Raw genomic sequence first — 13,179 nt, 5'->3', positions numbered from 1 at the left:
CCGTTGGGATGGGCGTCTAGTGTCCGAGCGGCCGTAGTGCGAACTCGGCCAGTGTGGCCGGCCATTATTATAGAAGGGAGGCCAAGGCCTCAATTCCAGTTATCGACCCCCAATGGCAGAGTGCCAGTGGTTAGCCCGCGAGGCTAAGAGTGCACGAGGTCACCCCGAGGAGGTGAGGCTGGGTGGTATGTGACACTCAGTCTTACGAGTGCACGCCTACGTCCTCGGACGTTGGCCCCAGTACGGGGGAGCTACTGGATGGTGGCTATGGTCGGGTGGTTCGTCCGATGCATGTCTGTAGGTGGTCCGTGTAGCCGGGAGATCCACTCCCCTTGTTCGGTTCATGGTATCAGAGTCGCTTGGCTACAGAATGGACTGTGTGCACACCTACGGATCTGTTCGAGTCGGGGAACCTCAATTTCACGTAAATTTTAGTGATTAGTTTGCTGAAATTACTTACTTTTCTTCTCGAAAGCATGCTTATAGGTGAAAGTTAATCCTCAAAATCGGCATATTAGCAGGTAAAAGTGTTGAGAATCGGAGTTTTCTTATTGGTTTTAGTAAATTTCTCATTAAATTGCTGAATTTAGACTAAATTCAGCACACAGTAGCTCATTAATCTTTCTCTGTAACTCTTCCCTCCTCTGTGCGAAGCGCGCACAGAGAGAGAGAGAGAGAGAGAGAGAGAGAGAGAGAGAGAGAGAGAGAGAAGAAGCTCTCTACCTGCCATCGATGGTGGCTTTCCTCAGCACTAGAGAGAGGAGAAATCTTCAGCGCTAAAGAGAGAGGGAATTTTAGACACAGGCTTCAGCAGCGTGGAGTCCTTTTTAGCGCTGGCTCCTAGTAGGCACCCCTTTCGCGTGTTGGCCACAGGCAACCACACGCCCAGGCGACCCGTTTCAATATTTCCAAGCGGCAGCATGCTGCCTTCGAATTCTTTCTTCACTGGCAGCTCTGCGTTGAGTTTTTTTTATCAAGTGCTTTAAATTAAGTGCCCCATTTGAGCTGGCTAGTGCATAGTGGTCTCTCGGCCACATGTGCAGCTTGTGACCATTTGGTAGAGAGTCAACGTCACTGTCTTTGGGACTGTCCCTCGGCCCAACAGGTGTGGCTACGAGTTCTTCTGCTGATGCCTGCTCTCTCCACGGCTCGACAGTACACTTGGGGGGCAGCGGCTTGGTCCACCCTCACGGGCCCGGCACTTCACTTTGAGCTATCTTCCACCAGCAGGATGATAGTGATGCAGGGGGGGCGACCTACACTCCAGCCTGCTACAGAGCTTACTCCACAGGAGTGGTGCAGTGAGAGAGAGGAGTGTTGGGAGCTCATCAGTGGCATGACACTTTGGTTCATCTGGCGGGCCCGCTGTTTCCGCATCTTTGAGGCTCGCCCTGTGCCACCAGCAGAGACTGTTTGTGACTTTTGGCTAGAGTTGATCCATAATCTCAGAGGACAGCTTGAGGGACTATAGGGCAGCTCCGATCGCATGCGGGAGCGCCGCGAGGCTTTCCTTCGACTTTGGCGCCCTGGGCCTTTCTACACCATAGTCCAGGGGGTGCTCAGATGGCACTACTGTCCACCTGTGTGGCTCTTCCCTCCTCCCATCTCTTGATTTAGCCTCATTGTATATATGTTGTTTTTTCATTGGGAGAGTCTCCCCATCATGCTTGTTGTAGCCCTCTCTTGCAGAGGTGGTTGTAGCCCTATGGGCAGTTTTCATTAACTAATAGAAGGATCTTTTTCTCGGAAAAAAAAAAAGTGCCCCATTTTTAATGGCCTGGACACTTTAATTTTTTAAGTTAAGTATGAAACCTGCAACTCATTAAAAAAACTCTTACAAAGAGTGAGTTTTCAACGCTCTTCTTCTCTCCCACCACTACTCTCTTTCACCCGCTCGCACTCCCGCGCTCCCGCTACCACCTGCCCCCCTCCGGACGCTCATGTCGACGCGTAGAGCTCCTCGAAGTTCGACTTTTTGCGACTGAAAAGTGTAGATAAGGTCCAGTTTCCCGTGAAACTTCCAGTTTTTCACGGACTTCGCCATGGATTCCTCCAGCTTGGATGCGCAGCATGACGACGCGTCAGGTAACATTTTTCCGTTCACGCATGCTCTATAAACATGGATTACAAGCACTTTCCAGAGCTTCGACCAACGTGTTACCGCTCTGGAAAACGCAAACGTTCAGACGAACATTCTCTTGGCCTCTCTCGAAGGGGCTGTGCAAGTGCTTGATTTCCGACTTACCGCTCTGGAAAATACGCTTCAATCGACGACTGTACGTATTTCCGAGGGCGAAACCCACCTCCTGCAATTGCGGACGCAAATTGCTGCTTTTGGGCGTTCACAGGGTGGTCCAACTACAACGATTCCGTACAAAACCACAAATTTCTCAGGAGAAGAGAAAGAATGTACTCAACTGGCCGTAAATAATTGGCTTCAACAGTGGACCACATACTTTGACCTCCATGGGGAGCATGATGAACGGAGAATTTAGACGATTCTTATCTATCTGCGCAGTAAGGCGCTTACCTGGTGGCGCGACATGACAGAGAAGCCTACGACGTGGGCTGACTTCTGCGTGAAATTCAAGAGGGATTTCGCCAAAATGGATCCTTTGAAAGCTTATGCCAAATTGCAATGTCTTTCGATGAAAGCTCTGTCTTTTGATAAGTACACAACGGCTTTCAAAGAAGCGCTCACCTTCTGCAAGGTGGATTCTACACACGTTGTGCACATGTAACTGTTGGGATTACATGAACATTACAGTTGGGCCTTAATCAAGGACAAAGCCCCGACTGACGTCTAGGATGCAGTGGCAAAGGCCAGGACGTTCCATTTGATAAATGGAGCGAACTATGAGAAGAAAAGAACTTCAGATCATCAATCCGGTGAGGGCGCTTCGAGAAAGTGACCACGATTCTAGCAAAAGTCCAAATCACCGTCGAGACCTTCTTAGGAGAAGAAGAAAGCCAAAAATGCTTCAGTTGCTGATGCACTGAAGAAGAGGGCTTGCTTCAGATTTGGCCAGATAGGTCACCAAATCAAGGATTGTCCCAAGAAGAAGACAAAGAAACCGCAAGGTCGTCCTTTGATTCAGATTCACGAGATCTCAGGTACCTCTGATGTCATTCAAGTTGAAATCCATCACTTAGCGCACAGTTCATGCACTAATTGTACTTTTAGCACCAAAGTGTTTAATAAGCATGAGCTTCTCCATTTCCCCGAGAAGATAAATGGTCACGACGTGACCGTACTCCTTGATAATGGAAGCTCACACAATTTTGTGGAAGCAAAATTGGTGTAGAAATTGAGCTTGTGGACGCAGGACAGTGACCATGAGTATCGCGTGAAGATGGCTCGTGGCCAGGATATGGATGTATGGAATCAGGAGTGGTCTTGGCGGGATCCTTTTGCTTCAGTTGATCACCTAGGGATCCCAATTTTCCAGTACACAGCACGACTGGGACGCAAAATATTGGCTGCTCGGAGAGAGGTTCGCCTTGCTCAGCAGGTCACTAGTAGGAGGAGGGCCTCACAACCGAGTTCTTGACAGAATTTTGGGAGTGCTTGTGGGACAATAGACAGTCAAGGCGAGTCATGTTCTAGTGGCTTGTCCCCATCGAGCTACCGCGGGGGGAGCTGGTTGGTCTACAGTGGTCATCATGCGGGTTGTGCAGCGTGTGACCACCCACTTGAGGCACAGCGACACTGTCTATGGGACTGCCCCATGGCGCAGCAGGTTTGGCTTCGAATTCTACGGCTGATGCCAGCCCTGTCGTCAACCAGTCAATACACTTGGCCCAGCACTTTGTTTTGAGTTGTCCTCAGATAGTACGATGATTGTGATACAAGAGGACTGGCCTACACTCCATCCTGTCACAGAGCTTATGCCCCAGGAGTGGAGCAGTGATAGAGAGCTTTGTTGGGAGCTTATCTGCAGCCTGACGTTCCGGTTCATATGGAGAGTCTGTTGCTTCCACATCTTCGAGGCCCGCCCCATCCCTCCGGTGGACTGTACAAGATATATGGCTGGAGCTGATCCACACACTTCGAGGTCATTTTGAGAGGCTACAAGGCAGCTCCAACCGTATGCGGGAGCGCCGTGAGGCATTCCTACGACTTTGGCGTCCAGGGCCCTTCTACAACATGGTCCATGGGGCTCCTAGATGGCATTACAGGCCACCTATGTGGTTGTTTCCTCCTCCCATATCCATTACTGTACATATCTCATTTTTTCATTGGGAGAGTCTCCCCTCATGCTGATGTAGCCCCCCCTCTTGTTGGGGCAGTTTGTAGCCCAATGGGCAGTTTCATTAACTACTAGAAGGATCTTTTTCTTGGGACAAAAAAAAGATGCATGTCTGAGATCTATGAGCTCTGGATTTGGGAGCTCACTGAGGAAATCTAGCATTAGCTCTCGGCTGAGAAGTACTACTAGCTAGCTACCAGGAATAGCAGAATCAATCTAAGAGATGCAGGTGGCTGTTCCCTGCTTGATATCATTATGCTGAACTTCAAGATCACTATCCAAGCACTGTTGTACAAATCTTACCAACCAATCTTCTGCCTCTCTAGCACTGTCTCTTTGCTAAGAAATGCCACTGGCCAGCTTCCAGGAAAAGTAACGTTAATCTCAGAGATGTGGGTGGCCATTACCTGCTTGATAACTTTGTGCTGACCTCCAAAATCACTATCCAAGCATCGGCCAACAACCCTTTATTATGTTTCTCAGCCAACAGTACCACAGCTCCCTCTAGATTAGTCCCTGGTGCAAGGACCATCTGAGCATCTAGAAAAGTGAGAACTAAGCATACGAAGAAACCATGTCTCCATCTCATCCAGCCCAGGTAATACAAATGCCCTCTCCCAATTAACAGCCCCTTATGCTTCTCAATTAACAGTACCACAGCTCCCTCTAGATTAGTCCCTGGTGCAAGGAAGTCCACAGAGAAAATGTACTCCACATAAAAGGAGGTAACACTAAAGGAACATTTATGGATATCCACTGGTAAGAGAGGGCAAAAATCCCTACTGTAAAGAGGAGAGCAGTTGGAAAGATCTGAACACGATAGAAACTCCCAAGGCTTATCACTTGGAAACATGTCTTAGATCAGTAAGCTACACAGTAGAAGTTTTGCTCTGCATCTCTGTATCACTAAGCTCCCAAATTGCCCTGAGACTCAGGCAGACTTGAGTATCATGATTACTATGAACACCAAACCATAAAAATTTCGTGACCAATTTAGGTACTTTGAGAACGGCAGGGGTCTATGTGCCATCAGCAAACTCAGAATCAAGTAACTCCTCGTTCCACAAAGGTAGCTGCAAACGTTTGGTTTGAGAGATCTGCCAAATCTAGAAATAGTGCATCGCCTTTGCAAGAAACAAAAATAGATATGGAGCCAAAGAACAGCCGTGCCACACGAATTTATTTAGAGGGATTACCTCACCCACATATCTACCTGTATTCAGAGCACTGCTTGTAGATCTATGCAATCCTGCAACACTAGCAATCCATCTCAAGGGAAAATCCATCACACATGTAAGTTACAGAAAAGGCAGGTGTCCCTAAAGAGCACTGCCAAATCCAAGGACACTAGAAACTTGTTTCTGATACAGGTGAGTTTAAATTCTACACTACATTTCGAAGTAGAAAAGACACTTAAAATAGCACGCTGAGGTTTCAATAATTACCGGTGTGCCCTTGACCACAGTCGACACATAGCCACCTGCATCCCCTTCTAATTCTGGAAGTGAAGCCAGCTTTGAAAGACCAAAATCAGCCACTTTGGCCTTCAACCTCTTATCTAGAAGGATATTTGTAGCCTTAATGTCACGGTGAAAGATGGGGGGATTAGCCTCAGTATGAAGATACAAGATGCCTTTAGCTGCTCCCAAAGCTATTTGAAGCCGTGTTGCAAAATTAAGAGGAACCTTCGAATCAGCTGAAAAACAAGCTTCTAGTACATAAGAAGTCCTAGTGAAAACCCAGATTAGTAAATTAATTTTGTGGGTCATGTGAACCAATTGAAGTTTTCACTCACAATTTAGATGTTCCCGCAAAGTCCCATTTTCCATGTATTCATAAACCAGCATCTGCTCCCCTTCATCATCACAGTATCCAACCAAAGACACAAGATTACGGTGGTGAACACGAGAGAGCAACTCAAGCTCTGTGAGAAATTCTTTTCCTCCTTGGAGTGACCCCTCTTGGGCTCGTTTGATAGCAACCTCCACTCCATCTGGCAATACAGCTTTATAAACTCTTCCATAGCCACCTCGTCCTATCTGCACGGAGTTATCAAAATTGTTTGTCGTCTTTCTGAGCTCCTCAAATGTAAAATCCTTTACACCATCAACTTTTATATGCTCGTGGGCTGCAATCACGTACAAAAGATTTGTCAAAAGATTGCATTTAAAGTTCAGACAACAGTCTATGACATGCCCTAGATTTCATATAGTGCTCACAAATGTGCATATTTTGGGACAACTAAGTAAATTGGACACCAAAGAGGATTGTTCAATTGATGTTTTATGTGTGATATGCCAAACACTTACGCAGTTTCCTCAGTAAAATCACTAATTCTTTTTTGTGTCTGAGGTTTCTATGTTGCACAAGCTATTATTTGTGATGCTAACACGAGTGCCGTTTTTCTCTCTTGCACAAGTGCTCGTGACTTACTTGAACAGCCCTACAACTGCTTTTCCTCTTCTCCTCCTCATTCTCCTCTTTATCCTATGGGATACGATGTGCTGGTCAGATGCGCACATCATCGCATCAGCTAGAGATTGAGACTGGCAGATTTAGGAGAGTACCTGCAGAAGCCAGGATATGCCAGTTGTGTCATATAGAGCTAGAGACAAAGTTACATCACATTTGTCGTTGTCTGGTATACGAGGCCGCTTTCACTGTCTATTCAGAGAGGGCTGTGGACCATTGGCTAGAGTCATGAGATATCAGGATCAGAGATGCCTCGGATTGTTTTTGCTAGAGCTGTGCAGACACAGGGAGAGTCTCTTGAGGAGACCAGGAAATGGGAAACATTCATAGAGGGAGATCAATGACTTCTTTAGAGCAAGGACTTAGCAGCCAGATGAGCATGCTTCACAGCAGACTTCAGAGCCCATTTCTACCAAAGGTATATTAGTGGACAGAGCCACTGAGCTCGGGAGAGCTAGATGCCCACGTTTACAAGGGCGACCAAAACATCGATGGAGGCTCCATCAGAGAATCAAGACTATTCTAGCACGACATGGATGCCCAGTACGACTATTTACAGAGGCGGACATTGACGAAGCTCTTCAGCGATCAATGCGATACTTTCTCGGACAATGCCCGATGCCGGGCATCCTCGGACATGGATGATGATGATGATGATGTCAGTCTGACGATTTTAGTCTTTCACTTTATTCATTTTATTTTGTTTTATTTTTGTAACCAGACATTGGATTAGATCCACAAGGATTGTATCAGTTTGGTCTCGTAGGTCATTTTGGCCTTTTGAAGACGTTTAATATAACATTTCATTTCTGTCTTGATCTATTGTTTCATTTCCTTCCTTCCTTTTTCGGATCGAGAGAAGCAGGAATGGAAGGAGAAGCGAGAGGCCAGCAGCGAGCACAAAGGAGTACCCACATACATACCAAAGGCACCCTCATTGACAGGGCGATTGAGCTTAGGAAATCGAGACGACCATGACCGAGATGCAGAAGCACACTTCACCGGAGGAGACTACAACAAAGGATTAGAAGCATTCTAGCCAGATACCCAGAATGCTCCTAAGAAGTTTATCTAATACTTTGTATTTAGTTTTCGCATTTATTTTCACATTTTCACACTTTTCAGACATTGTAACAGACTCACCACTTTTGTATCAGTTTGGTCTCATAGGTCACTCTGGCCTTTTGAAGACGTTAATATAACATTTCATTTTTCTCTCTCTCTCTCTCTCTCACCATTTCTTCCATCTTTGTTTCACACACTGTTACATCCAGTTTACCGGGTACCTATTGTATCAGCTGCTACACCCACGTAGTTTTCGATTGTAGTAGTAGTAGTAGTATTTTGTTCCACTTCTAGTTCTTTTCTAGTTCTTTTGTACCCAGACATGGTATTAGATTGGTCTCATAGGTCATTTTGGCCTTTTGAAGACGTTAATATAACATTTCATTTCATTTCATTTTCTCTCTCTCTCTCTCTCTCTCTCTCTCTCTCTCTCTCTCTCTCTCTCTCTCTCTCTCTCTCTCTCTTCTTTCTACTTCTTCTCCTCATCCTTTCTCTCTTTCCCCTTTATGATACTTCCGAGGAAATGCTTAGGGAGCTGGACGATACAGAGATGGGTCTATCCAGATTATCACAAGATGAGGAATACACGGAATATGGCAGATACTTGATAGATATGGGAACCGCACATAGATTGGCCATTTTGAATGGCCTACAAAGATTTTCGACAGCTGGAGGTTTTACTTGCTTTCCACACCGACATGGTGCCAGCACAGTGGCCCAGCCAGGTCTCATTCCATTCTTTCAAGATTTCATGGTGGGCACTAGGCCAGTTGGAGTAGCAAATGATCATGCTATCTTGTCCTTCACCTTGACGTTTCAGTTCAGCACAACTCCATTAGGAGAGGTCCCTACACACATCCGGTATACCTTCATGAGGGAGACGGACTCTACGTATATGGATGAGATATACAGGAAGCTATGCACCCAGGAGCCACGACGGCCACTAGATGAGCTCACCCAGATACTGACAGAGACGCTCCATGATGCAGCATCCGAAGCATACCCCCACAACCAGCCTACACAGAGACGATCTGGAAAAATGCCCCAGAACAGTTGGTATGATGAGGAGTGTAGAGAGTGTCACCAGTGTGTGACTACTATCTATCCTTTTTGTTGATTTCTTTCTTATTATCTATTTACTTTCACTTTTTGGAAACACCCCTCGGGAAATCTAACTGCCCTGCATTGCATAGCTAGTGTGGAACTGTCCAGAGGGAGTCCGGGCCTGAGGGCAAGAGAGCACTAAGGTTGGACAAGGACTATGGTTAGCCAAGTGGGGTCATTGACTAGCCAAAGTGGAATCCTTTGCTACAGAGGCTACATTTCAGTTCTGGATGTGGCCGCAGTGTACAAAGAGGGTCGGATGACCTAGAAAGATACAATGGCAGCATCTCCTAAAATTTAGGGAACTGCTATTTTGGGACCTGAAAATGTCTTCGCGTCATTACGTGCAGTTTGACATGGGGATCATTTTGTTACTCTGTGGCCAAGTCAACAGAGGCTGCAGGTGAGATATTTTTAGACCCGAGGGTCTAAAGCGGGAAAATGCACAAATGAGTGACACTTGGTACTTTGAGGCCAGTTTACTACTTATAGAGAAGGCAAAAACGTGATTTATAGTTGGGAGGCTCATTTTGCAAGTCTCTGTCACAGGTTAAGAGCTATGGAGTGCTTGCTTTCCCTCTTATGCACAGTGCGGTGCCAGGAGTGATGCCCTGCACGCTACGCACTGCCCTCTCTCTCCCCTTTGGCAGTATGTTATGCCCCTCTAGTGGGCTCTTCATTTGACCAATGTACAGTTGTGTGGGTTCATGCGCGATTGCCGAGGCAAGAGCCTCTTGCACAGGTACTGGATTAGCTAGCGGCTAATCCCCCCCGCAGGTACAGGTGAATTCGGAGAGGTTTCACGCCAGAAATCTCGTCCGATTCAAAGGGCAAGTAGCCCTACAGGTGCAGGAGCTCGAGGACTTGCTAGGGATGCGACCGGCACGCGAAACGGAGCCCGAAACAGTGAATTACAGCCTGCTGTGTATTTTTGCAGGTTTAGGGTTTTGGCCCTAAACGGACCCTAATACCCCCAGGAGGTTCGGGGACGCAAGGGGACCGCTGTACAGGTGATCTGGCGCATTTTCAGGGCTGAAAACAGAGAATTCAGCGTGCTGCAGATTCTCGCCAGGTTTTGCAAAGTGCCCGTATGCGTCGGGAAAGTCAGTCAATGCGTGGGAATACTGACCGTGAAGGGTTCTAGTACAGTTATGCTGCCGAAATCGGGCTGGAACAGAGGAAATTCAGCCGAGTTTGTGCGGGGCAGCTTGTAGGAACCACAGCGTTTATTCCCTCTTTTGAACAATAAAGAAATACCGAAAGGGGCGCCTAAGTTAGGGGCCAATCTGGTGTCTGTCTACTCATACAGGTGCAATCTAGCAGCCTGTATCCCTCTCCCCTTTGTTGTGTCTTGAAAGTACAAGTAAAATAGACGACTAATAATGGGTGAAAGCTAAATCAAGGTTTAAAGTAAAGTCTACCGCCCTTTTTGGATTGAACAGGCCGGTTTCAGAGAGATGAGGATCAACTTACAGAGGGAAGTGCTCATGGGTATTACCACACATAGACAATCACGGATTATCTTTCGCCGCCTAGTGCGACGAAAGAAAAGGGCTTATTTATCCCAGCTAGAGCAAGATCTGTATCAGTTATTTATAAGTCAAGACTCGGGCGAAGCATGGAGGCTATTCCACAAACATTCACCACCACCAGCGGTCACCTCCACCGAGACATGGGGGGAATATGCCACATCTCTCTACACAGCACCAGGACAACCACCTCTACCGGACCCACTAGAGACATGCCCGGAGACATGTTCTTTCTTTACTCCCGAGAGGGTAAGGAAGGCTATTGACAGGATGAAGACAAGGAGAATACATGATCATGATGGTCTGGTAGCAGAGCACTTCATCCATGCCAGGGATATGCTCGCAGAGCTCCGGGCTATGATGTTTAATCGAGCCATGTATAAAGGCTTCCCTGAGACTTGGAGTATGTCCACGATTGTGCCTATTTTTAAGTCAGGAGATCCCATGATTCTCGGGAATTATCGTACCATCATGGTTGGGCACACATTAGCTAAGCTGTATGCATTCATTCTTGAACAAGAGCTGAGTAGATGGGCAGAGCGAGAGGACATAAGAGCACCAGGGCAAGCAGGTTTCAGGAGAGGTTTCTCCACTCTTGACCAGATTCTAACACTCAGAGCTATTATTGAGGAGGGTAGACACCATGGCAAGAAGATCTATTGTTGCTTTGTGGATTTCCGCAAAGCTTTCGACACAGTGCCAAGAGCCAGACTCATACGCAGATTACAGGACAGTGATGGGGCGGGTACGCACCACTGAGGGAATGTCGGACATGGTCCTCTCCAATATTGGAGTAAAGCAGGGATGCCCCCTATCCCCGACTCTTTTTGAGATGTATGTGGATGAGTTTTTGGACTATGTAGAGCGTCAGGGGGAAAGGGGGGCCAACTAGCAGCGACATGGATTCTGCTGTTACTATATGCTGATGATATCGTGCTGATCTCTGACTCACCAGAGGGGATGCAACGTCACTTGGATGCTCTGCATACATTTGCTCGTGACAGTGGATTGTCTGTCAATCTGGGGAAAACCAAGGTTATGGTGTTCAACACCACACCACAGTGGGTCAGGAGGTCCGCACCCACATTTATGTATGGCCAGGAGACTGTGGAGTACACAGATGCATATACTTATCTTGGGGTAGTCTTCGGTGGACCGGTGTTTTCACTAAGGAGAGCATCAGAGACTAGACTGACGAGAGTATATGCAGCTTTGGGAAGACTGGAGAGGATGTGTTCGCAGGTTCAATTTCAGGAACCGCGAACAAAGCTTTGGCTTTTTGACACTCTAGTGACTCCAGCTATGCTCTATGGAGTTCAGGTATGGGGACCCTCAGTAGACTACCAAGGGAGATCTGGCAACACAGATGGATGGAGATGTATGTAGAGGCCTCTGGTCTATGATCGCTCGGATGATTCCGGCTAAGGCCTCAGTACCACATGAGATTATCCGAGCCGAGCTAGCCACCCCCCCCCTCGTGGTGGAGGCGTTGATGAGATCAGTTTCTTTTATGCACGGTCTATGGGATCTCCCTAGGGACAGATACGCTCGGCTTGCCTTGGAGTCATCTCGACAACTAGCTCTACAAGGCGATACAACATGTTGGTATGGACAGATGAGGGCATGGTTTCAGTCGCATGGTCTCAAGATGGATAGATTACCTCCGCTTCAATACTCTCTGGATGCACCCTCCCTGTCTCTCACACGGACAGAGATCACCAGACTCATACGTCAGGATCTGATTCAGCTAAATACCAGCACATGGATACAGCCGACACAGGAGTTGGGCACGAAGATGGCCTTCTAGAGAGAGCATCTTCTCCAACTCACGGAGGACGGCTTTGTGACTAGGCCTGCATACATGGACACACACTTATCTCATGGGATAAGATGCGCTATTGGACAGATACGCACATCCTCACATCAGCTCCAAATCGAGACTGGCCGATTTCGAGGGGTGCCGGCAGGAGCTAGGATATGTCACATATGCAACTTAGAGCCAGAGACAGAGTTGCACTACACATGTCACTGCCCGGCATACTATGAGATACACGGCCGCTTCCACTGCCTGTTCAGAGAAGGGTTTGGACCTTTTTCTAGAGTCATGAGATACAAGGATCAGAGGTGTCTCGGATTGTTTCTGCTAGAGCTGCGCAAACTTAGGGAGAGCTTGCTGAGAACATCAGAGGAAAGACAGTCTCAGAGACGAATCACAGATTTCTTTACACCAGCCACAAGAGAGCCAACGGAACAGTCATTACAACAAATCTCAGAGCCTACTCATACTAGAGGTACACTACTTGATCGAGCCATGGAACTTGGCAGATCCAGACGTCCACGACCTCGGGGGGTCTCCCACTACAGACGAAGGCTGCAACAAAAGACACAGATCACTCTAGCTCGACATGCAAGACGCCCTACCAGAGTACTGACCATGGAGGAGGTCGATGAGATCCGACAGCGACCAATGAGAAATTTCATTTGAACCCACAAACCACCCCCCCCATTTCCTTTCTCCTTAGCGTCTTAGTGTTAGTTCTTTGTACCTTTGTAATTTCCGTACTCAGACATGGTATCAGATTCACCAATTGTAACTTTTTGGTCTCATAGGCCATTTTGGCCTTTTGAAGACGTTAATATAACATTTCATTTCATTTCATTTCTCATGCAATTTCTCTGATCCTACCTCGTAAATTTCGGACTTGTTCTCTTGGACAATTTAGTAAACCTTTTCCACGGGTTTCGATTTGTTTATTTGA

General features: G+C 47.1%; 1 protein-coding gene across 1 annotated transcript in view; it reads right to left on the bottom strand.

Moving 5' to 3' along the window:
- The window catches only part of LOC147452614 (putative LRR receptor-like serine/threonine-protein kinase At1g06840), a 123,157-nt gene that overhangs the window by 70,664 nt on the left and 39,314 nt on the right, over positions 1-13,179 (bottom strand). Inside the window, exons 16-17 of the mRNA XM_086518248.1 lie at positions 6,046-6,378; positions 5,696-5,946 (exon numbers count right to left, since the gene is read on the bottom strand). Of these exons, the coding sequence (XP_086374374.1) occupies positions 5,696-5,946; positions 6,046-6,378 (584 nt within the window). The remainder of the gene's footprint in view (positions 1-5,695; positions 5,947-6,045; positions 6,379-13,179) is intronic.

Source organism: Adiantum capillus-veneris, chromosome 8 (assembly GCF_014529385.1).
Source record: "Adiantum capillus-veneris isolate H3 chromosome 8, ASM1452938v2, whole genome shotgun sequence".
Taxonomy (NCBI): domain Eukaryota; kingdom Viridiplantae; phylum Streptophyta; class Polypodiopsida; order Polypodiales; family Pteridaceae; genus Adiantum; species Adiantum capillus-veneris.
The sequence above is the reverse complement of the archived record's forward strand: the minus strand, read 5'-3'. Positions and strand labels throughout refer to the sequence as shown.